We start from the raw sequence: 26464 nt of genomic DNA on the forward strand, positions 1-26464 counted from the left end.
TACTAATTGAATTGGTCTTAAATACAAATTTAAAAATAGATTTGAGCAGTTGGGGATTTAGTGTGCAACTTCTATTAAGCTGGGGGTTTTGGGGTATTCTTTGTCCCATATTTGTTCAACACCTAAGCTTTGGACTCCTAATTTGTTCAACGCATCTCAAATCCACTCAGCATATTTTTTTCCTATACCCAAGTATATTAAAATTACTTATTTGAGGGTGCTCTCGACTTCAAATTTGCTCAGTGAAATTTTCTTGTGCTAAGCAGATTTGATTGTAGGTTTTCGGGTGCTCTCTTCCAGAAATATGCTAAAAAAAAATTTCTTGCGTTAAACATATTTCCCCTAAGCTTAAGCCCCAGTTTCATGGGCTCGAGCCATTTTGACAATATTTGTCTTTGTTGCTTAACTACCTTTTTGTTTGTTTTTTATAGGTCATAAAATTAAATTAAATCTTTATTTGAAAATTTATTATTTTGTAAATTATAAGTGATTACAACTTTCTAATGTCAATATTTTTTAATCAATTTCATGCAACATATGTGTTTAAAATAAGTAAATTTAACATTTACCAAAATGTAAGGAACATACTAGTTATATATTCAATTGATTTGCAAACTGATTACATGGTAGATATGATATTGTATGATGAAACTTGTATGAAGTATGAAATTAATATAATACATGTGGGATAATGTATGAGATTTTATTTGATGGTACATTAAGAATGAAAAAACTATGTTTTAACAAATATATATCCTCTAACTCCACTAATGATATAAGTCACAAAGAGTAAGATATCAGGTTTTGAGAAGCTCATAAGAGAGTTCATATACATTGTGACCCATTGTAGATACACCGTATTAGATTTTAGAACTTATCCTGATCCTTGATGTATGAATTAAATATGTATGAATTAGATGTTAGTCTCTGGTAGGGGCATACTTAATGAGTCTTCCGGAAGACGATGAATCTATGTGTAGTCAATATGATTGAAATGAAATCAAAGTACTTAGGATTAAAAGGTGATCAAGGTACTATGATTGCAAATGGATCTATGTGTAGACAATATGATTAAAATGAAATCAAAGTATGATGGATTGAAATGAAATTCAATGATTGTGATTAAAAATAGATCTATGTGTGGTCTATATATAAATGAAAATGATGCAATTGATATTAAAATTTTATATTACAACATTTGAAAGAATTCTTATTGATGACTAATCTGATTTTTCTTTTCTTTCATGTATTAGTATGTTATGAAATTTATTTTCATTAACTTGCCCTTATTTTTTCTATGTTGTGAACTACGATGACAATATACGAGCAGATGCTAATACAAAAGTTTTAGAAAAAAATATTTTAGACTTTAATTTTATAAATATTTATATTTTATAAGTTTTATTCATTAATTAAAAATATTTTAAAAAACTCTTAAGTTTTATACAACTATGTGTAGAATTGTATTGTAGTAAGCATTGTGTAGGATGTTAGGATGTTATAATAATGGCAAAACTACTACTACTATATTAAAATAATAAATTAATTTGATTCACTTTAATAATAATTATATATCAATGACTGCATTAATATTATTTAATACATTTTTTACGGTAAGGGGTTACAAGCAATATTATCTTCTAAAACTTAACATTTTTTAATTTAAAAAATGTATGAGTTAAATTTTTGTAAAACTCTTTTAACTAATTTTGAGTGAAACCTCTTTAGTTATAGATGAATGTTTTTGTAATTAATTATTATTATTCACCAATAAATTATCAATTAAATGTATAAATTGTATATTAAATAGTATTAAAGCAATTATTAAAATACAATTATTATTTAAGTGAATCATCTTAGTTTATTATTATTAATTTATTATTCTTAGTTGTATCACCATCCTTATCTTCTAAAACTTAGCATTTATAATTTGAAATTTCTGTTTTAAGTACTTTAAAATAATCATCTTTATGTATAATTAAAATATATTTTATTATGAGAATTAATTATTATTTTTAATGTAAAATCCTTCTAACTAGTCTTTAGTGAAACTCTATTGGAATATTATAAAAATATAATTTTTTTTATAGTTTTCTTTCTTTTTCTTAAAATAAAAAATATACAAAATGTAAAGCTCTTATAATAATCCATGTAAATTTGTTATTTTTTTATTATTAAAATACATCACTATGTATATGATTATAACTATTTAAAAGATACAGTTTCAAACGAAGTTATTATTTATATATCAATATATAATAAGAAATATTCACTTTAATAATATATAAACTATTTTTCTATGTTACTTTTAATAATATTTTAAGTTACAGTACGAAATTTACAATGAAAAATACCGATATAAAAAATGAAAAAAAAACATAATAGAACAAAAGAAAAAGAAAACTAAAATATGAAAAAATAATCTCACATATATTTAAAAAAAAGGTATTATTCACATTCTATCCAATTAAGTTCTAAGTATTTAAAATATTAAATTCTATATAATTATTAGTTTTATTGATGAATGATAAATAATATATTTAGTTGTTTTGTTTTTATATAAAAAAAAATTATAGAAAACAAAAAATAATAATATATAATTATAAAAAAAAATTATAAAACAACATAATAAAAAATGGATATGATATGTTTACATTTATGTTAGTAAATTACTAATTAAAAGATGTATGCCGTGTTTTTGTATGTTTCAAGAAAAAAATAATATTAATAGGAGTGGTTATATAAAAAAACATATTAATAGTCAATGGTTAGACAAAGATGTGGTGACTTATAATGTATTTGTTGAGATATACATATTTACCTCTAAGATTTGGATAATTTATTTATATTTTTATATTTTCTTAATTTTAAAATATAATTAAAGATAAAATATTAATATAAATATATATATATATATATATACTTAAAAAAATTCTTATTAAATATTTATGAAACAAATAATTTAAGTTTATTATATATATATATATATAAATAAATAAAGTAATAAATTAAATGTTATAAAGTGGGAAAAAGTACCTACAAGTTGTGTTTTTAATATTATAAAATAAATAAAATAGATAATAAATATAGATTCAAGCACCTGCTTAAATTGCACTATACAACTTCATTTGCTTAAGTTTTTATTTGCCAGAAAATAAGATAAAGTAAGAAAATAGTAACATACTATTTTTTTTCATTAATTACTATTAAAGTGTGTTTATTGGCCTGTCATTATGAATGAAAAATGGTATGGTGTTTCTTTAAATATTTGTTTCTTAGTTCTTGCATATATGAGTTTATGTCCTTATATATTTCTGGCATCTTTATTGTCTTTATTGTAAATTAATTCATTCACATGATTTGTAAATCCATTCAAAATATATAGTTTCATATTTTATAAATCCTTTAAAATTTAAATTACAAAATTTTAATAAAAAAGTATTTTAAAAAATAATTTCATCCTTACAAAATCTTCTAAAATTTGCATGACTTTTTTAGTAAGAATCTTTTAAATTCACAGTTGAATATACTCCTGAATTACCTTAACTTCTACCTTCTGATTTGTTTTCCCTGTGAAATTAGTGGTTTAAACGGGTATTCAAATAAAAGAAAACAATGATCAGAGTGTGACATTAAATTGATACCAAAAATGAAATCATGGTGCAATGCAATCATGAATGTGACTTCATGTCACTTACTATTTTTTGTTTTTTTATGATCAGAGTGAAACAACTGTTTAAGGGATGCAATTAATACAATACAAATAGAATCCCAAGCATGATGACCACACTTGCATTTTACCACAGTATTGAAGGCTTACGTGTATAATAGACAATATATTGAAATAGTTATTTTGGTGTTTAATTGTTTTTATTTGAACATCGATTTCTACAATTCAGTAGTTGAAATTGGATTTGAGTTTGTATATTAGATTATACAAATTGGTTTGTTTTTGTCATTTACAAATGGAATTATACAATCTGATATATAATCTAGATCTGATTTCAATTATTAGATTGTATAAGTCAGTATTTAAAATAATAAAGAATCCAATATATTACTAAAATTATATTTAATATTTAAAATTATATGGAGGTGCGGAAAGGAGCAACTAGGGTGCAAAGAGAATTTTCCAAAAAAGAATAATCCAATAGGTGGATTGCAATTGTTCACGCGTTTGAATTTTGTTATTCAACACTCTTTAGACAAACATAGTATTTTTTAACACTTTCATTTCTCCTAAACCATCCCATTAACAAATGATTTTATTGTTATAAAATAATTTTAGAGAATTAAATTTTTAGCATAAATGGTGTATAATATTATTAATAAGTACATACCAATTATTTCTTAGTTTACAATACTATCAGAGCAAATAAACATCCTTGTTTGGGGTTGAGGAAAAGACTTAAGAAAATGAAAATGAAAATTGTTTAGATTAAGAAAAAAAGAATAGAAAGTAAAATAATTTTCTTTATTATTAATAACTTTATGTCTTATCTTTAATTATTTTAATATTGTATTTAAATTCGTATTATTATTATTATTATTATAAAAATATATTATTAAAAGTTGTAATAATTAAATATTTCTTCTAATTTATATATTGTGTATCTCCTCATATTTTTTCCATGGTTCATCAATTTCTTAGTCTGAATACAAAGACATTAATGTGACAGTTGACAGAAGTTTAAGTATGTTTTTTAAATGGGTTTAGATATTTCACACAATAAGTATTTATACAACTTAAAAAGGAAATTCATAGTTAAGGTTGTTTTTAAAACAATAAATAAGACAAAACATTTAAATTGATTCTCGTATAAATGATTAGGTGAACTTCGAATTTACTTGGCATAAATAAGAAACTATTATCTCATCAACCTCGGTAGTACCAAGAATTGGGATGCAAAAAAGGACAATTTCTTCTTAAACCATATCAATTTCAAATGCATTCGTTTTTTAAATGAAAAAAAAAATTACCTTAAATAAAAATAAGATGTAGATAAAAAAAAAGTACTTTTGGAATTTTTTTAGAATTCATTTCTGAATTTGGATTTCCAAAACATATTTTTAAATTTCAGAAATTCTTTTTCAGAACGCATTTTGTGTTTGAGATTTTCTTTTAAAAAATACATTTTTAGAACAAAATTTTGAATCCCGAAAATTCTTTTCCAGAATGATTTTTCAGATTGTGTTCTGATTTTTTTTTTCAAAATGTATTTTTGGTATTTTTAATTTTCTTTTCCGAAATAAAATTTTGACTTTTAAATTATACTTTTTGAATTCCAGATTTTCTAATCCAAATAAGAGAATAATTTTGAAAATTTTAAAAATGATAAGATTTATGTTGAAATTGATATAGTGCAGGAAAAACTAATAAGTGCAACATAGATATGAATATATTTTACGTTTGGGTTTTTTAATATTATAGTTTTAGATTATTTAGTATGTTTTCACACATTTCTTAATACATTAATATTAAAATTAATAAAATAGTTTATTAAATTTTTAATTGAATAAATATTGTTTTGAAAATATTAAACTAGTTAAATTTTATACGCAAATAATAATTATATTACCTCCATTCAACACATATGCTATACATGTACAATAAAATATTACATCCCTAATATATACCATTCTATAACATAATTTTTAATAATCAAAACCATTAAAATCATAGAATAGATCATTTATAAATGTATTCATATATATGTTAAGTTAAATTAAAACTTTATACAACACAGCTATTTGGAATTATAAGATTAAGTAATTAAAATTCAGTTTTTTTTAGAAAATAAATCATTGAAATTAAAATTTGTTTTGCTAGTTTGACCAATATGCATAATTTTCCTCTCAAGGAAAACATTTTCATTTTGTTGAACAATTTAGAAAGAAAAAAAAAACTTGTTCATCCGCAGCTATATATAATTTCCAGGCTTATGCTATAATACTTACCAGCAGCATGGAGAAGCAGTTTGTTCATTTATTTGTTTCCGAGCAGTTTATTTTGTATGACAATTATGACAAGGTATCAAATGCCTGAGAGTCACGTGCTACCTTAATGAATACATCTTCCAATGTGGTGTCAACTAAACCCCATGCAGAAACAGTGAACTTTCTCTTTGCAGCATCAACAGCTTGGAACACATCTGATATTCTAACATCCTCTTTTGGCAGCTCAAACTTCTGAGTACCAGAGAGATGGTATATCTTATTAGCATTTGGGGTGAGTTTCTGCACCATGTTCTCCACATCTTTTTCATGCTCCGACGATGTTGTCACTGTGAACACGTATGTTCTTCCATATCTTGCTTTAAGCTATGAGAAACCAACAGAAATAGCTAGTGTTATAAGAAAATCAAAGTCTACAGCAATCTGCATTTCCTACGTTACACTTAAAGAATAAACACTAAAAAGTATTTGAATAGTTACAATCAAAGCTGCCTCCATGAATCATGTAACGAAAAATGAAAGTAAAATGCCTTGCGCAGTCTATGGGTTTCCTATAAATTGCATGGATTTAACAGATTTATTTTGCAAAAATTGAAGCAGCAAATTATTTGAGAACCAATTTTACCTCCTTCGCATTTCCTACACACTGCAAGCTGCCATTTACAAATATGCCCAATCGATCACACAAGGCCTCTGCCTCTTCCATGGAATGTGCTGAGAACATCAACCAATATTTGTCAATATATATGAAGAAAGATAATGTTATTGTGAGACAAAAACAAGTTGAGCATTCTATATCATTTACAACAAGCAGAGTAATCTGAAAATCAAAATCCATAGAAGAGTGAGAGAATACTGGTGAGAATGATTGCACGGTTCTGTTTTGCATGCTTGACAACATTCCATAAGCTTTTTCTTGAGGCAGGGTCTAACCCGGAACTTGGTTCATCCATGTAAACAACCTTAACAAAAAAATTTGCCCATACAGAATTAAGGAAACATGACTTCAATCTTCTTCAAAGAAAAATTATCAGAATGGATTGATATCTAAAACATACTTTAGGATCCCCAATCAATGAAATTGCAACACTAAGCCTCCTCTTCATCCCTCCACTGTACTTTCCAACTTGTTTATCAGCAACTCCTCCGTGAAAAAGGTTTAAACCCTTCAAAGAGTCCTCTACTGCCTGCAGAAATAGATTGGTAGCTAAATTTACTCAAGCTTTTTGTTTAGACAAAGAGAAAGATATAAGGTTATTGTTTAAATTTAGAAAGTTAAGATTGAGATATTTTTAGTATTTGAATTTTGTTATATTTTTGTTCTATACATATAGAGTTCATAAGTAAAATATGGTTCAAGCTCGTCAACATAATACATCTCTTACCCTTCTAAAATATATTTTCTAACCATAAAAACAAAGTGGTAACAAGAGCAATCTTGGGAGGGACTTTCGCAAGATTGAGTGAGTCTACGCATGATTCCTAAACCTACACACAAACCTAATATTGTTTGATCAAATCTAAAGGTTCATCAATTCCAATTGCACTTTCATTGTTTGACGCTAAATACTATCACCAATGGGCTATTACAATTGAAGCCTATCTTGATGCTTGCGATCAATAGGAAGTTGTTGAAGGTCTGTATGAAGCTCCAATCTTATGAGATAAATTATAATCCAGCGATTGCTCAAAGTCAAAATTCAGAAAGAGAGGGAGTACAAAAAGTCAAAAGCAAGAGCAACTTTGTTTGCAGGAGTACAATCCACTATGTTGATCAGAAAAATGTTGCTAAAAAATATCCAATGAGAATTGGGAGTTTTGAAGCAAGAGTACGATAGAAATGAAAAGATGAAAGGGATGCAAGTGTTGAACTAGATCCGAGAATTTGAGATAGAAATAATGAAGGAATCACAAACAACTAAGAAATACTCCAACAAGCTTCGTGGCACACTAAACAATGTAAGATTCCTTGGTAATGAATTTTCAGATGATGATAGAATATCAAGCATTACTCTAGCATAGTTGTTGAATGCACCACATGCACAAGAACGAAGGAGGCTTATGACGAAAGAAAGATCGGTAGAGGAAGGTTTCCAAGCCAACAACTAAAAAGGTAGCAAATACAACCAAACCAACAATACCTGTGTCATTTTGCCTTGTGCCTATTGCAAGAAAACAATCACTCACATAACAAGTGTTGGTAGAGGTCAAATGTGAAATGCCAAAGTGTAGGCTGTTGGGACACATGAAGCAGATATGCCAGCATCAACATCAACAATAAGTTTGTTAAGGTTGCGAAGGACAAATAAGAAGAGGGAAAACTCTTTGCAACATCATGCTTTACAACCAATAAATCCAAAAAAAATTGACTTGTAGATAGTGGTTAAACCACATAACTTCTGACCAAAAGTTCTTGAAAGAGCTCATAGAATCTATAATTTCTAAAGAATTTGGAACGAAGTATATATTGCCGTGTAGAAACAATTGCAATTAAAATTCATTTGGGTCTCAATTTAATTTCTAATGTCATATATGTTCTTGAAACTAATTAAAATTTGTTAGGTTCAACTCAATTATTAAAGAAATATTATAAAATGTCTTTTAAATACAAATTTTGTACAATTAAAAATGCAAGCAAGTTAGAACTGTTCAAAGTTATATGAAAGACACAAGTTTTGTTTTAGAATTGATAAAAGGGAATTAACTATAAATAAAGAAGATATAAAAGAATGATTAAAATCAAAAGAACATCATGAAGATATGTATTATAAATTTTAATTACTATATACCTTATATATTAAATATATTTATCTATTATAAATTTTAGTTATTTGAAAAAAAAAATCATCTTGTGTATTGCACAAAATAAACTACTAGAGTTTAAATATTTAGAAAGCAAATAGGCACAAGGACTGGCCTTTGACTATCCTAAAACAATCCTAAAAGTACGGCATGCACTTTAGGAGGTAAAATGTATAAATCTTAACCACACACACATATATGTGTGTGTGATATTTAGATGATGACACCTCATTTAAATTGCCACACAAATTTTCATAGAAGCTTGATAACTTAAATATATGTAATGTGACTAAATGAGGTGTCATGATATGAACCATTCATTAGTATATATGGTTAAGATTTATGCACTTTAACTCCTAATTTGCAAGCTGAACTTTAAAGGAGGTGTCATGATCTGAATTTTCATTGATATATACGATTAAGATCTGTGCACTTTACCTCCTATAATTGATATTACATGCTGCACTTTAGAGGATCCCACTCCTTCTAATTGACATTTTGGGAATTATAATATAAGAGTAGTGCAACTAAATACTCTGTAAGTCCTAAATAATAATAATAATAATAATAATCTTATTGTAATAACAACATAATTTCTCTCAAATTAACTTACTTGCGTTAAGACTGAGCAACTAAGATATTTAAGTCTGCCATAAAAAAGTTGGTGCTCTCTAATAATTGACATGTCTAAATAATAATAATAATAATTATAAAATAATCTTATTATAATAAGAACATAAAATTAACTTACTTGCGTTAAGACTGAGCCTCTAAGATTTTTAAGTCTGCCATAAAAAAGGAGGTGCTCTCTACCTGTCAACCTGTCCCACAGCAAGCTACATATTGAGAAATAACAAGTTAAAAAAAAATTCACTTGTTATAAGTTTGATTGTAGAGGGAAAAAATAGAGGAATTTCCAGCTTACTCATGCTGTGGGCATACACCCATGGTAGTATATATTCCATCCATTTGAGTTCTTATGTCCAAGCCTTGAACAAATGCCGTACCAGAGGTTGGTTTTGTGAGACCAATCATCTATAAACACTGAAAAGCTCATTACATTTATGACTTCAAGAGAAAAAAAAATAATGAATTTAGCCCATTAGAGGGTTGGTTTTGTAAGACCAATCATCTATAAACACAGAAAAGCTCATTATATTTATGACTTCAAGAGAAAAAAATAATGAATTTAACCCATCAGAGGTCTATTGGTAAGGTGGTTTTAAACTGAACAGAACCTTTTTGCATTTATTTTGGGAATGCAAGCAAATTCCAATGTACATATCAGTTGGACAATTATAACTGACCATGTTGATAAAAGAGGTCTTCCCAGCTCCATTGGGACCAAGCATACCAAAGCATTCCCCTTGAGGCACAGAAAGGAACAACCCTCTTACTGCAAATTTATCTGGATTTCCATCCCTCCCGGGATAGACTTTTTTTAGATCATCACTTAAAATTGCATGATTAATAGTTGGTTCAAGTAGCAGCTCCTCCACCTTCTCCTTCTGAAGAGAAAAAGAAGAAAACTATTAACACTTTATGCATGCAACTCAGTCTCAACATATGGAGTGCATCAGTACAACCAAACTTGTAACACATACATGAATGATACATGAGTTCTTTAAGTGAAAATACAAGATTTTATTTTGTGTGCATCAGTTACATTTACGAGACAAATACAATCTTTATTGTGTGTATAATAGTATTATCATGGTTCAAATCTAAGACCTTGTACAATCTATCCACCAATTGAGACAAGTTATTTGGTTCTCTACAAAATCTGCAACTAATTAAAGTTCCACCTACTTTACAAAGTTTTTGAAATATTTTGTGGAGTTATGAAAAGATATTATTGAGTTATGAGAAGTTATCAAACATTGTAGTTGTAATTATGAAAATTAAGATATAGGAGATATTGTAATCATTATTCTAGGGAGGTAGAGCTCTATATATACTCTCTTGTACTGGTTTACTATCAATGAATCAATTTTCATCTCCCAAGTGTTCAAGTATTTTCAAGTTTGTGCAACACAATACTATATGTTACTGAGGTGGCCCAGTTACATCAATTTCTAAAAACTAATATATGAAAGGCACCTCTTGATAGACCTTAGTTTCCTCAATTTAATAATCCAGGTGAACACATAATGTAAGTACATTATAAATTTATTTAATATGAAATAATATTCACCTCTTGGATGACATCAGGTTTCTCCATTTGAGAGAATACTTTTGACACCTGCATTTGGGTATCAAGCTTTTTGAAAGAAGATTTTTTCTGAAATCCTTTCAAGAAGAAAAGAGGATTTTTTCTACTTCCTGCCGATAAAACTTGGTCAATGTAGAAGGCAGCAAGAAGTATCACCATCCACTCAGCAAACATGATAATTAAGACCTCTTTCATGCCATTAGTGCTTTCACTCAGATTATGCCACTTCATACCACCAGTCCCCGATGTATGCCCTAGAAGGGAAAATTGTGCTAACTCATATAACCCACGGTATAAAGCAAACCCAGGATACAACTCCATAAGAATTATCCACCCTCCTGAAGAAATATCACAGAAAATCAATAGGCTAGAATATTAGAAACTTACAACAAGTACACATTTAATTCATAAACATGACTAATTTGAAATCTTAGTTATAAGTTATAATGACAAATTTGCAGTATAAGTGATCCCATCAGTCCATTATTTACACTTCATAGATAACAAAAACAATATCTGAATTCGGTATTGAAACAGGAGATTTCCTCCCAATTCAACTATGCAGCTTCAAATGCTAAATCATTATTCTGTTAGGAACAATTGGAGATTTCATAGACTCACAATATGACCAAAACATGGATACAGTGGAGGACATCCCTCATTTCATAAGCTAAATTTTGAGGTTAAGTTGGGATGACAAATAACATAGTGATGCCTTAGCATCCTCATTTCTAACATAAAAAAAAAGTCAACAATGTAAGCAAGTCATTTAGATAATCTGGCCATTGTACCCCCAAGGATCCCATATAGAGAATCTTTTAGAGATGCACATAAAATTATGTATGAAAACCAATAGAATAACCTGAAATGGATATGATTCACCGACCATTAACTTACTTGGAAATGATGTATTTTGAACAAAGAATTGGAAAAGAAAGCCACCTAATAACCCGGTTCCAAAGACACCTATATACGCAGTTACTGCAATTATCAAGAACACCAGTTAATAATTACTAATTAGATCTAGGAAAAGAAAATAGTAATTATTATGAACTACATAAACTAATAAAAGTGGCTATTATGAAACCTGTAGCAGTCTTGACATTTGAAAACATGGAAGCCACCAAAAATGCTAGCGCAATTTGTAAGTTTATATAGATAAAATAAAATACAAATTGGATGCTGTACTCATTGATTGTGAAGAATTTTAATCCTGAAAATAAAGTCAAAAGCATTAAAGAAAATGGGAAAATCCAAAGAGGAATCAATTCAATAGTTATATTCTTACCTAAAAGTGAGCCAAATATCACAAAGCACAACATGTAGATTATTGATGTGACAAGAAAATAACCATATGAAATCATCCAATATGGCCCATCACCAAGACCATGCATTTTCATCATGATTCTTAATTTTTGTTGCCTCTCATATACTAGTGATGTCAAAATAACCTACACAAACATAGAGAGCTTATCAAATTGAACATTTAAATGTATTATAGATGGAAAGATCTAAGAGTACAGATATTCCATTTTCAACATAAAGCATTTATCATTTACGAGGGTTGATGTAAAGGTATCAAAGCAAAGAAAAAGACTTACATATGGTTTATATTGACATGGGAAAGGCATGTTGCTTATGAGAAATACTGCAAAAAGGCTCTAAGGTGATTGCCTTAATTATATTCAAACCATACAAGACATATACGATGGGGTCACTATTGGTGTAAGAACACTAGAAAAAGGTGTTATATGGGCTCAAGCAATATTACTTATGAGAAATATTGCAAAAAAGATATGAGGTGATTGCATTACTTATATTCAAACCATACAAGACCTTTTTATTTCATTAATTCGTTGCTGATAAAAAAAAAACCATACAAGACATATATGATGGGGTAACTATTGGTGTAAGAACAATAAAAAAGGTGTTGTATGGGTTCAAGCAATCTCCCTATGCTTGATTTTGGCAATTCTCTTAGGCCATGGTTTATGTGGGTTACATACAAAGTCAAGGAGATCGTACCCTCTTCATAAAACATTTGCATGGTGGCAAGCTGACACTACCTTTGATCTTTGTGGATTATATGATTATTGTAAGGAATGACGATGGTGAAAAACAAATGTTAAAGGAGAAATTGGCAACTCAATTTAAGTTAAAAAGATCTTCGAAGATTGAAATACTTCTTAGGGATTGAAGATGTTTATTCAAAACTGGTCATCTTCATAACTCAAAGAAAATGTCCTTGACTTCCTCCTTAAAGAAACTAGCAAGTTGGGATGCAAAGTTGTTGGAACTCCCATTTAACAAAACCAAATTGGAAATGAAGAAAGAAGTCCATTTGTAGATAAAGTCCAACATCATAGACTTGTGGGTAAACTCATTCATATATCTCATACTTGACCTGACATTACCTATGTTGTTAGTGTGATCAGTCAATTCATGCATGACCCTTAAGAGAGAGACATGCAATTCGTCAATAGAATTCTTCAATACTTAATAGTTAGCCCAAGAAGAGGATTATTTTTAAGAGAAAGGGAAAATTATCACTTGAAGCATGCACATATGTGATTATGTTGGATCAGTTGTTGACAAAAGATCCATGGCAGGATTATATGTTCTTGAGAGGAAACTTGGTGACATGGAGGAGTAAGAAACAAAGTGTTCAAGTGCAAAAACTGAATACAGATCTATGGTCTAAGGGATATGTGAGTTGTGGAAGAAATCTTGTTCGCATCTACCACCGGTCGCTGTCGCTTGCACTCGCCGCTGATCGTTACCACTCGCCAACCGCATCACTCTCGCTCATAAGTTCTCCCTGTTTTTCTTTTCTTTGTTCTGCTCTACTCTTCTACTGTTGGGTGAGTGCCTTGTTTTACAATGGCAGCAAGTGACGGTGCAAGAAAAGGAAGTGGAAGGATGTTAGGAAAACAAAAGACTATAACATTGATGATCTTGCTTATGATGATGAATGGATTGTGAAGGATAATGAAGAAAAATCATGTTTAGATGCTTCACATAAAGACGTCTTAGTCAAAGTTGGAGAAGTTGAAGATGCTAGTAGAGGTGTTGTTTGTGCACCTATGGATGATTTAGAGGTTCTTCCAATTGTTGATGATGAAGGTCATGGAGAGATAACATTAATGAAAATGAAGATCTTGTGGAGTCTAAAGGAGGACAATGATTATCCTGCAATTAATATAAAGGATTTCTTTGGATAGTTTACTTGTATTAAACATTTATGAATTTATTAGTTGTTTTATGCATGAATATATATCAATTATGAACTTGTTTTTAGTTGTGTTTTGTATTGAATATTATTTTTTATATACTAGTAACTCTTACAAGTCAAGTTACGATCCTCGAGTTATGATCTCTTATCTCCTTTTTTATCCTCTTACAATCCTCAAGTTTAACCACATTGTTTGAGATGATCAATAGTACCATCAAGACCATATTTGATAGCAAAAATTCACCTACAACCAACAACAAATCTCCCAGAAGGTAAAGGAACGAGTTCCCAAGTTTCATTATTCTAAAGTACACTCATTTCATAAAGCATGGCCTGACGTCAATCAGGATAGGCTAAGGCATCACCTACAAATTTAGATAGAAGAAAAGCAAGTATAAAAAGGTTGAGTTAGTCTATGATAGCCAATGTTATCACTTTTCAGTTATGGCGGCACCATGGCGGAAGGCAGTGGTGGATTTTCTGACCACCGCCAACACAAGGTGATGGCAATGCAGTTTTCCCATGGTGGCCGCATTTGGCATTTCAGGTGCTAACAGGAAACGGAAATATCCAAAAAGATGGTGGCAGCGACGCAAGGTGAGCTAGTGCAGTGGTAGCGATGACGGCGCACACTATGAGGCAGCGAAAAAAGAAGGGACTGTTGTGTGCAGCGCATGAAGAAGATAGAAGACCCTAAACCTAATTTTGAAAAAACCCTAATATGTTTGGGCCTCTTGCCTATTTCAACTTTTAATTAATAAAACCCTAAAACCCTAATTAATCAAATATTATTTTTCTTTGGACCACAATGCTTTCGCCATAACCCATTATGGTTTTCGTTATAACTTTGTAAAGGATTTTTGGGATCTCCGATATGATCCGTTATCTGATATCGATAACACTGATGATAACTCAAAGTAGGATAATGTGAAGAGGGATTACAGGTACGACGTATACCTTTACATATGGCAATGGAAAGATCAGGTTCAACTATCGGAACCGGGGGGAGTGGAGGCGTTGGCACCAGAAGAGTTGGTGGAGGCGGTGAATCTGTAGGTGCAGTAGGCACAACAAGAAGATCACAAACAACAAAAATATTAACTTGATTAGATGAAGACACAATCAAGGGAACAAGTGAGACGACTAATAGATATTAAGTTAAATGGAGATCGAGGGACATAAAAAACATTATCAATAGATAAAGAAGGAAAAAGATTAATGGTACTAACACCATGCAATGATACCATAGATCCATTGGTCATGATAACCGAAGGTAAATAACCTGTAGTAGATAGGGAAGAGAAAAAAAAATTATTACCAGGAATGTGATTTGTGGCACTTGAGTTTAGAACCTAAGGGCCAAGGGAAGTAGAGTAAGTGAAGCCAGCAAAAGATGTACTTGTGAGTGCAACAGGAAGAGTAGAAATAAAGATCTAACGGTCCTCATACCATTTGAGAAATTCATTGAAAATAGCAGGTTGTTCTGATTATCATATGAAGGAGGACCCACAATGGACGTTTGTGAGGGAGCAGTTTGGAGAAGAGGCATAATGGCACCAGAAGAAGTCATAGATGACAAGGGCAGATCCAATTGTCGGCCAATTGGCGACAACGACAGCTCCGGCTCTAGCAGCAAGAAGGCAGTGGGGCGACGGCTGGAAAACACCAGTGATCTCTCCAGAAAAAATTGAACCCTAACCATATACTCTAGATACAATATTAAAAATAAGATAAATCTCTTGTGTATATTGAACAGATAAGGTTATTTTTATATAGAGAAAATACATACAGAAAACCTGGGCTAAGCCCATTACATAGATAAAAATATTTAACAATATCTAATAATATATAATAATATCTAACAGACCAAAACTTCATTAAGAAATTAGATAGCGAGCTTGTCAAGAGAGCATATGTATGATCAGGAAGTTAGTTGGAAAATGTTCTTACTAAGGAACTACCTACAAAACAATAGCTGGGAATGATAAGTTCACTAAGGACCTTGATTGCCCTAATGCAAAAGGTTGCAATCACAACTCATTGAGCTTGATAAGGAAGAGGTTATTGATATATAGTGGAAGCCAAGAGTGATGATGAAGATAATTCTTGTTTTTCCTTTAACACGATTAAAGGTGTGGAAGGAACAACCTCTATAAGAATACATGGGCAACTGGAACAAAAAACATTAAAAATCCTCATGAACAATGGAAGCACCCATGATTTCTTGGACTATGATTTTGCAAGAGGTTTGGAAGGAAGGATAATGGGATCGAATTGTCAACAATGGAGGTAGCTTGAGAAAGAAGCTTAAACTTTGACCCAAGACACCAAATAAATGTCAATTGATGGAATCTAAGAAGTTACAATCTGAAGATTGTAGTAGGGCAACTGCTGATGTTGCAACTAGTAAAGTGTAGGGACAAACCAATTCAGTGTTTTTTGTTCACAAAAAGGTATTGATTGTATGAGCAAGTACGTAAATTTTGTGGCCTTGCACGTCCATATTCAGCATCAACACATGTTCAACATTTCTTGAATCAAATTTATAGGCTGCAAGGTGCATCAATGGAGATAATCAACTATAGGAATCCTCTTTTTGTGAGTAGTTTTTCGAAGGAATTCTTTAAAACTCTAGGGAGGGATTGTACAGAAATTATCTTCCTCTTACCATCCTTCATGAGCTCTTGTATAGGGAAAAACCATCCCAATTAATTTGGTGGTAGATTCACTTCACATAATATTTGTAGCAAGGAAAGCAATGGTGAGGGTTCTTAAACATCATTTACATCATGTTTTTCAAGGTCCAATAGAGAATTTCATATTGACGAGTGGGTGTTTTTCAAGCTTCCAGCAAGAAGCTTTCGTAAACTTGCTCCTAATACCTACAAAATTTTGGAAAACATAGTCCAACTGCCTACAAGTTACAACATTCTAAAAGATCTCAATGCCACTCGACATTTCATGTTGCAAGAAACCTCTGTTAAACAGCGGCATCCTGCCATTGACTGCCGACCCATACCTAGTACTATATTTCCTGAAAATTTCTCAACAAACGCATGCAAAGGAAGAAGGGTCATATCATCACAACAATTTTGATGCATTGGCCAGTTTACCTAATGCGGAGGCTACATGGGTTCTTGTATTCAATTTTCAGCAATCACCCCCTCCCGTTTGAAACGCAAGACCCTTGAGGGCAAGATCTTTTTTGGGGGAGGGGGTATTGTAAATAAAGAAAAGATGTCAATTAGTCAGTCAGCTAGTTAGATTGGATGTTATGGCTATTGGGTAGCAGCCTATAAATAAGGTAGCGTTGTTGTATTTTAGACAGACTAAATATAAAATGAGATTGAATGATAATAACAGAAGTGTAGTGCACAGTTGTTTGGTCTCTTTGTTCCTCTCATCTTTCCTCCCTCAATTTGGTTCTCTTTCCCCACCTAAATTCTTTATCATATTTCAAAAGTTAAAATTAGCTAATAGCAACTAAATATGCAATAAATGATGGTATCATCCTCATATTGCTGTTAACTTCTCTTAGTTGTTATAGACAACTCAATTCATAGCTCATATGTATAGATATATCTTCACCTACAGGAAAAAGTTGCAAGATGACCCATGTAAAGAACAGAGTGCCCACAATAGAAGATATGTCAAGCCTAAAGATGGTCTCGGGCTTTGGCATTTCCTTTACAAACTCAAAAATTATTTTGGCTCCGGGTCCAAGCATAAACTGCAGGTAGGAATTGGAAATCTGCATGCATATATAATAATGTCAGATGCCTATTATAACCTGTCAAAGACCAAATACTATTAAAATAAAAACAATGGAAAAATGTGTATTTCTTGAAATTACCATCATTACGTTAGATCAATAAAATTTACTGAAGAAATTGTTTCGAAATTTTCAATACAGATACAACCAGTGCATTATGAACATAGTTCCACTTCTTTTATTCAAATCATGCATTTTAAAAAAATGTAACGGTTAAGCAATTGTTTTCTTCTTTAGAATGTATGCAGTTCCTTAGTCCAAATGTATTCTATCAATAATGAATCAAATGTGTTTTGATTTTAAAACTAATACTATTGTTGGTAAGCCAACATAGTTGGAGTCACGGTAGGTCATACTACTTTGAAAAGGACTACTACCTATAAAGGAGTTGACCAGAAAGGCTGAGTGAAGAATCCTAGAGTGAAGCCACAATGAAATTGCCTCTTAGCAAGCAGAGATTCAAGACTGACTAGAGAAGTGGCCTAAGTAATGCCTTATAATGTATGGGAAGTCCTAACCTTATAAGTAGATTTTGTGGTGTTGAATTAGACTTTAAGTTCAAATTCTAAGAACTATGATAAAGAAAAATTTTAAGACCATTACAAGCTAGCAAGTTGCACATTTTTTTAATTTTATAAGCTGAGATTAAGCTTTCTGTTTCATTATATTGAATCAATGGTTAGGATAACTGCAAAGAGGATGAAGCAATTAAAACAAGTTATACATACCAGATTTACAGAGCGAGGAATCCGCAACAATGCATTAGCAGTAAATCCTCTGTCTTGATTGTAGGTTGAGTTGTACCATATACTGACATTATATCTATTCCCATTTGAATTTAGAAAATCAAAAGCTGCCAAAATAATAAAAATAAGTATTGTCTTCCACAAATTGCATGAATTGAAATATAATGGTAGTTAAGTACCTGAAACTATCTCATTGACTTGTCCCTCTGAGTTACCTCTTTGATAACCTTTGTATAGCTCACTGTTGATCTCATAAGAACTATTACGCCATAAATTTATAGCCTGAGCACATGTGATCTCTAGATTCAGGGGAAATAAATACAATTAGTAAAAATACTCTGCATGTCAGATGCAGGCCCTAGTCAACTCTAGAGATAAATAAGATTGTGTATATAAAGCGCCAGTTTACTCCATGCAACAAATATTCAAATAATTTCTGTGAGCATTTATTTGAAAAAACTGATCATAAGATTATTATTATCATTGTGCAACTGTTTCAAATGCATCATGAAGGTTGCAGTTGTGGTTTTATACTGAACTTTACACATTTTTTATTACCCATTTGATGGTTCCCCAAGCTTTTCCAAAATCATGGAAGGTTCAAGCAAATAGCTATATGAATAAAATAAATAAAAACACTACCCCCACCCTCTCCAAAAGAAAAAAAAGAGATGCAAAACATAAGAACATATGATACCTACATCTGCACAATCCGAGGGAACCATCAAGAGTGGCACAATGGATTGCAAATTGACATTATAAAATAGCCATGAAGCGTGCACAGAAATGCCTAACGATTTAATTTCCTGTTAACACAAGGTACACCGACAATACAAGGATGTTCCATACCATTGTTTGTTCCTATCGTCGAGGGGAAGGAGAGTCCAGAATTCTCTGTTCCTGTGCAGTTTGTTTGTAAATAATAAATGGGGAGATCCGAAGTTAAAGCAGGTTCAATAAAATTGTTCCTCCCAGGTTTTGATTCAGATCCCTATATCAATATCATTTTTACACCAACAAACATCACACACAAAAAAACACTTAAATTAAGAATAAATAATACATAATACTTACATTAACAGTTTACTCTGTCATCCAATCACAAAATAAATTTGTTTATAAATTTCTAATCACTTGACAATGTAAAAGCTCTTATTGGTTATCAGAGTAAAACCTTCCACACTAACAGAAGATGTTTGTAAATCTCTAAAATTAAAAAAATCAGTGTAAACAGTACATAATGCACCAATTGTGTGACATCATCAATCAATCAAAAACCGCCACACATGGAAACTTTGCTGATTTTTCAACAATTATCTTGAACGTCACTTCTAGCATGCTTCCTTATTGATATACAGTGTAAAACTCTTCATATTCTTCGAGGCATAGGAATTATTAAACTAAACTGAAAATTATACAACAAACTCACCAGTACATTCACGGCCAAACCAGCAAATAAATTACCATCAAACTCACTTATACGCAGGGCACTCCCAAACATCTTCTCAGACACGCCTGTAAATAAATGAATAAACACGTCATGAAAGAAAATCAGCAATAGAGCGAGAAACACAATGTGAACGGATCCATTACACCATACTTTGCGCAAAGGAGTGATTCTCTGCGGTGAAGAGCAGAGAAAGAGGACACGAGTCGGTTCTCCTGCACGATACATCGGGCAAATCGAAAAAGGGAAGAAAACCGGTTCGCACGGCCCGGTTCGGGGGAGCCGGAAGTTGCAAGAGCGGTGGCCATTCGACGGGGTTGGGAATGGAGCACAGGGCGGCTTGAAAGGAATTGGAATACTGGACCCCGCACCGCTTCTCTGAGTCAGGGCACCGAGAGATTTCGGTTCTGTTGTCGGCACACGCGCAGCCGCATTTGAAGATGCTTTTATCGAATTGCGTGTCGAATAAGAGTTGGAGCACGAAAAGCAACAAGCATAGCACCACCGGGAACAGAATCAGCCGAACGTTGGTTTTCACGTTCCGTTTCTTTGAAAGATGAGAAAATTAAACATCAAGGTGATTTCATGCAATGGAGTAATGATCGAAAGTAAAAAGGAGAAGCGAGTGGAACCTGGAAGGTAAAGTTCTTGCGAAGAAGCGCGTTTGCTTGAGTGGAGAAGTGCGCGGGAGCAGAATTTGCCATTTGTTTTGTGTGTGAACAGTGGAGACTGAGTAATGGAAGCGTGTCTGTTTCTGTCTCACTGTGTCACACTGTCAGTGCCTGTCTTTGTTGGGAGGCAAATTCGACAATGACATGCATACAGTTGCATACGTATGTACAAGTGAACGCTTGGTATCTAAGCTCAATTATCCTTCCATTTCTTTTTATTTAATTAAATATGTTTTTGTTGGGTTTTAAGTGGATATTTAATCTAAGATATTTTTTAAATATTATAACATTTTTTTTTCTTTGGTCCTACTGTATCACATAAATTTATTCTAAATAAATTTTATTTTGAAATTTTAAGTAAATTTATAAGATTTGGAGAGTTCTTTATATTTACTAGTGGAGGGCGATTTTTATTATAAATTTATACATATCTATATTGTATACAAAATATTTGTATAAATGTGTAAATAATTCAATTGGTATTCATTTTCAATTTTTCTATTAACAAGAAGAAGTGGATTTTTAATAAATATATTTATTAAATTATAATAATAATTAAGTAAATTTATATTAATTTAAGTCAAAAATATATAACTTCGACGAAATATATAACACGTCATCCATATTTCTTGAGTTTTAAAAAGTTATATAAAAATTAATATAATGTATTTATGAGTTATTAATAATTATTAATGTATAATATATAATAAAAAATTGATTAAATATTAAAAGAGTTATAAATGTATATATTTTATTTTAAGGGAAGGTTCTCATCATATCATATGAATAGTGTTTTATTTTCTTTTTTAATAAATTAAATTATTCTTCTCCTATTTAGGTTATTATTCGTTTTCTATTTGTAGCATTTAGTTTTGAAGTTTTTCTTTATTAGTTTAATCTATATTTATATATAAAAGACATTCCTTTATAACTGTTTTTTTTCTATTAATTTTTCTCTTATATTTATTTTATTGTTTTATCTTGGATATTTTAGTTATTTTATTATTTTTTAAACATTTAATAAATAACTAATTATTTTTATAATTAATTAAAAAAATTCTTTTAAAACAAAACTAATATTCTATTATTTTATAAAAAAAGCATTTACCAATCTTAATTTTTTTTTAAATGTGAAGCAGTTTATTAAAAGTTTTGTTTTGAATCTTAGTTTTGTATGTAAAGTAGTTTTTTCTCATATTTTAAAAATCATAGTTGTTATTATTTCTTATCATTTGGTTTTTTATTCTTTATTTGCAAAAAAATATGAATAAATGATAACAACGGTTTCTTCATCGATGACTCAATTTGTGAGTGTGACATCCGTCAATAGTCTTTAACGGACGACCATCTTCGAATGTCTCACGTAAGTGATCTGGATGGAGATATGAACGAGAAGCAAATCAACTTATTTTTCTTAACTCCAATTACATCTTTCTTCACAAATCACCTATTATTATCATCACAAATGTTGCATCGAAACTTCTCCAAATTCGCCAATAGAATTTTGAGTCTATAATGGAACGGGAATGGGTTCGTTCCATTATAGAAAAACGATTATTACAGAAGGTTGGGTCTTTGTAGCTTAGATTTGCAATGGTAACATGTTGTTTGTCCCGCCTTTGACAACCAGATCTTTAAAGTCATTGTTTGGAGGTGGTGCTCACATTCTCTTATTGACACGTTTGTTTTTTATTCTTCTTTATCAAATTGATCATTCTTTCATTATTTTTAAGTCTCATTCCATTAAATTAAGAATTATTAATAAATATAAAATATTGAATTATTTTTTCTTTATTATTATAACAATATTATGACTTTGAAAATGTTAATGATAAAAATAAAAAATACGGATACAGAGACGTATGTGTTTCCGTTAGTATTGATAAATATATTTTATGATTTAAATTAATTAATATAATTATGATTAATATTTATTCATTAAATTATGCCCAGAGAAGTAACGGCAAGCAAGTAAACTTGAAAGAGAAAAAAATAAATCAAAGAGAAAATGAGAAACACGAATGGTGCATCAACAGCGAGAAAAGGAGCAGGTGTCAAATGCAAAAATGACAATTTATTTTTACTTAAATTCAAAAAATCAAATTCAATACTGTTTCGTGGCAAGCAATTGTCCAATGAAAAATAATGAAATGACAATTTGATTTATAATCACTCCACCTTTGGCAATCGCTCTGTGACAAATGGAATATCTATTTTCATATATCTATTAACAACTAATATTTATGAAAAAGAAGTATGGTGCCACGTGCATGAAAACAAAAAAAAAAAAGACAAAAAGACAAAATTGAAAAAAATACAATGTTGAGTTGGCTTTCACGAACTTCTCTTCATTATAAGGCAAAAATGACATTTACTTTTCACATATTTACTTTTTACATATATATTTTTTTCTTTTCTTTTTGCTCAAAACCATAAATCTAAATAAGTGATATATCCTCCAATTTTTTCTGGTGAAGAAATATGTTTGTATTTTGTTCGTATCTTATTTTTAGTAGAGTAAATTTCTATTTTATTACGTGTGTTTACATCTCTATAATACTAAAGTAATAAATGATGTAATTTAAAAAAATATAAAAAAATAGATTATCTCTATTAATAAAGATGATATAATTAAATAATATTAATATAAATTAACGATATTACATTATCATCAAGTGAAATTAGTGATATTGCTTTCCAATTAAAATATAAAAAAAAAATCTGCTAATCGTTTGCTTACGGGGCAAGAAACTTCCCTCTGAAACTTGGAAACCACCAATCTGCAATTAAATGCAAAAATGCAAATCACAAATAAAACAGAAGAATCTGCCATGTCACGTTATTTTATTCCCACTCAAAATATATCCAAATAAAGGAAAAATTTATAAAACGCCAAAATCACGTCAAAGGATTTTTTACAAAATAATTAAAAAAAATAATGTTACGAATATAATATATTTTAACCTAAATTTAGGTTCAGTTACTTCATTTGATATAAAAAATAGAATACTATTTTTGAAAGTAGAATAGCACATTACCTAATACATTTTTTTTTAAATGACTTATTGGAAGCTACAGCAAGCAATATTAAGGAGAATTTAAAAAAGGTTGATTATATTAGTAGTACTGCAATCTGTGTTGTGTAGGGTTCTGGTTTAAATTCGAGGTAATTAAGTTTTTATTTATTAAACTTAGTCTCAGAACCTTTTTTTTATCTAAAATCTTACATTGCCATTTTTTTACCTAAGTTTAATTAATTAATTTATCTTCTACTTTAAATTTAGTAGGCTTCAAATTTCTTAAGGACTCAAAACACTATTTAACCTGCTTTTACTCTTTTCATTCTTCATCAACATGTGGATTAGACTAATATTTCAGCGAACCTTAGAAGAAAGTTAAATAATTTGGGAAATATTTTTAAAAAGAACAAAAAAAAGGGACAAAAGTAGCAACAGGGACAAAGAGTATTTATTATGTGTGTTTGTCTCTTCCTCGTTATAGGTTTCTCTCTTTATGACACATTCTTTAAACTCATTCAAATCATGGAAGCTTGCAAATATTTTGTGTTCTTGTTGTCTTTCTGCCACTCAGTTTGTGAAGAAGTGTCCAAAACTATACATAGCATAATTCAATCAAACTCATCTCCACATATCAACAACAAAATTCCATCAAGAAACATTTCAGGAAAGCCATTGACCTTCATTTTCTAACCTTAGTAACATTTGACCATCCCCCAAGAAACACCAAAAAACTTTTGTCAATCCATCAATACCATCTCCTGTCATAGTCACAACCTAACCCAAACCTTACTTCCACCAACCTTCTTTGAGTTTTTCTCCAAGAAACTCAAAAAAAACCTCTCAAAACTAAGAGTTCATCCAAAATAGTTTTAGATGGTTATAATATTTTGACACCATATTTCATCTTATATTTACAATAAAATATTAATATTTATAATAAAAAAAATATTTTTTTAATAAAATATAAGTAAAATATAAAACGTTAAAATAATTTTTAAAATTATAAATTATAAATTTTTATAAATAATTAAAATATTAATATTTATTTTGGATGAAAAGTGCATTTTTGAAAAACTTAAACTTTGGAAGCTTAACTTTGTTTTAAACTATCCTCACTCTCAAAAGGTCATCTCACAAGATTTCTTTTCTTTTGAAATCTGACAACCCCTTCTTGGTAACCTACCAACCTTTTCCTGCACTTCCGTACCTTTTGAAGTTTTCAAATTTTTAAAAATATTCTTTTATAATATTTTGGGTTATGTAATTCGAAAATTATTTTTCAAATTTGTAATTAGCTACTGGATTACATAATCCAGAAGTCATTTTTTCGATGCATGATTATTCTCTGAATTACATACTCCGGAAATCTTATTTAACTTCTGGATTATGTAATCTGGAAGTCTTTTTCAAATGAGTTTCCGAATTACATAATCCGGAAACTACTCTATGGGGGTGATACAAGAAGGACAAAAATATATTTTCATGTTGTGTATGGAGGTGACAGAAGAAGATGTGGAGGTGCAGGAAGAAACAGTCACATTATTCATATTGTCGAAGACAACTTTCAGGCCATTGTATTCACACCTCATATATTGATGTTTATACCCCCATTAAATTTGAATTTCTAATTTTATCTTTTAAAAATATATATTTTAAATTATCAATTTTAAAATATATTTATAGAATACGAATTCTAAAATGTATTTTCAAATTATATAGTTCAAAATATATTAATACATTATCAATTACAATTTTAAATACATTTCCGGATCCAAATATACACTCTAAAATGTGTATTCTGACATAAAATAGACTTCAGAATGCACATTAAAAAGTGTATTTCCAAATCCACACATGCTTTCAGAATATATGAAAAACTTCATAACAGTTTCAGATTGTAAAATCCAAAACCTTCACCGATTAACACCCAAACCAGAATAGACTTGTTTTATAAACATGAACAAGGATGTTTTTGACATTTCACCACCTCCATATATTTTCTCCCACCTCCATAATTTTTTTATTTCCAAAAATACTCTTACATAATTTGAAAGTCTTTTTCAAATTCGTAATTAGCTTCTGGATTACATAATTTGGAAGTCTTTTTTCATATACATGATTAATTTCTGAATTATGTAACTTAGAAGTCTTTTTAAAATTCTGGATTAAGTAATCTGGCAGTCTTTTTCAAATGCATGTCCAGATTACATAATTAAAAAATTACTCTATGGGAGTAACACAAAAAAAATAAAAATGTATTTTCACATTTTGTATGAAGGTAACGAAAGAACCTATGAGGTGCAGAAAGAAACAGCCCCTCTGCTGCCTTTCATTTCCTCCCGCTATATCAATTTTAATCGCACCCTATCATCTTTTTAATTTTCTAAAATTATCCTCTTGCAATGGAAACCTCTAACTTGCACCTCCTCGGACGGTTTCTTTGTGCACCTCTATGTTCTTCTCTCATCTCCATAAATTTTCGTATTTTCAAAAATATCTTTATATAATATTCTGAATTACACTGCAAGTCATTTTCCAAATTCATAATTAACATCCAAATTATATTTTTTAAATACATGATTAGTTTCTATATTAAATAATTCAAAA

General features: G+C 30.1%; 1 protein-coding gene across 6 annotated transcripts; it reads right to left on the reverse strand.

Annotated features, from left to right (window-relative positions):
• Positions 1–5966: 5966 nt before the first annotated feature.
• On the reverse strand, positions 5967–20970 carry LOC137807781 (ABC transporter A family member 7). 6 transcript variants are annotated; one of them, XR_016519143.1, is made up of 18 exons: positions 20799–20961; positions 20320–20713; positions 20149–20234; positions 19569–19710; positions 18899–19018; positions 18702–18826; positions 17794–17952; positions 12258–12420; positions 12057–12182; positions 11867–11950; positions 10952–11307; positions 10065–10265; positions 9683–9801; positions 9509–9593; positions 7014–7142; positions 6812–6917; positions 6581–6669; positions 5967–6321 (listed from the first exon to the last, which is right to left on the reverse strand). XR_016519143.1 is itself a non-coding variant. In XM_068608568.2 (18 exons), the coding sequence occupies exons 1-18, from the start codon at positions 20868–20870 to the stop codon at positions 6022–6024; spliced, it is 2847 nt and encodes a 948-aa protein (XP_068464669.1). In that variant the 5' UTR covers positions 20871–20970; the 3' UTR covers positions 5967–6021. The 6 variants fall into 6 exon arrangements, 5 of the variants coding, with proteins under 5 accessions (XP_068464669.1, XP_090155637.1, XP_068464668.1 ...); XM_068608568.2 differs by having other exon boundaries at positions 9683–9792; positions 20799–20970; XM_090299511.1 differs by having other exon boundaries at positions 9509–9578; positions 9683–9792; positions 20799–20958.
• Between the last annotated feature and the right edge of the window lie 5494 nt (positions 20971–26464).

The sequence above is a fragment of the Phaseolus vulgaris genome, chromosome 3, assembly GCF_051622355.1.
Source record: "Phaseolus vulgaris cultivar YP4 chromosome 3, ASM5162235v1, whole genome shotgun sequence".
Taxonomy (NCBI): domain Eukaryota; kingdom Viridiplantae; phylum Streptophyta; class Magnoliopsida; order Fabales; family Fabaceae; genus Phaseolus; species Phaseolus vulgaris.

Bases quoted from the DNA above. Each gene is read 5' to 3' on its own strand.
- LOC137807781 (XM_068608567.2), bottom strand. From the start codon at position 20,870: ATGGCAAATTCTGCTCCCGCGCACTTCTCCACTCAAGCAAACGCGCTT. The intron at 20,714-20,798 runs GTTCCACTCGCT...CATCTTTCAAAG, and splicing joins GCAAGAACTTTACCTTCCAG to AAACGGAACGTGAAAACCAA. The intron at 20,235-20,319 runs GTATGGTGTAAT...ATTTATTTACAG, and splicing joins GAATCACTCCTTTGCGCAAA to GCGTGTCTGAGAAGATGTTT.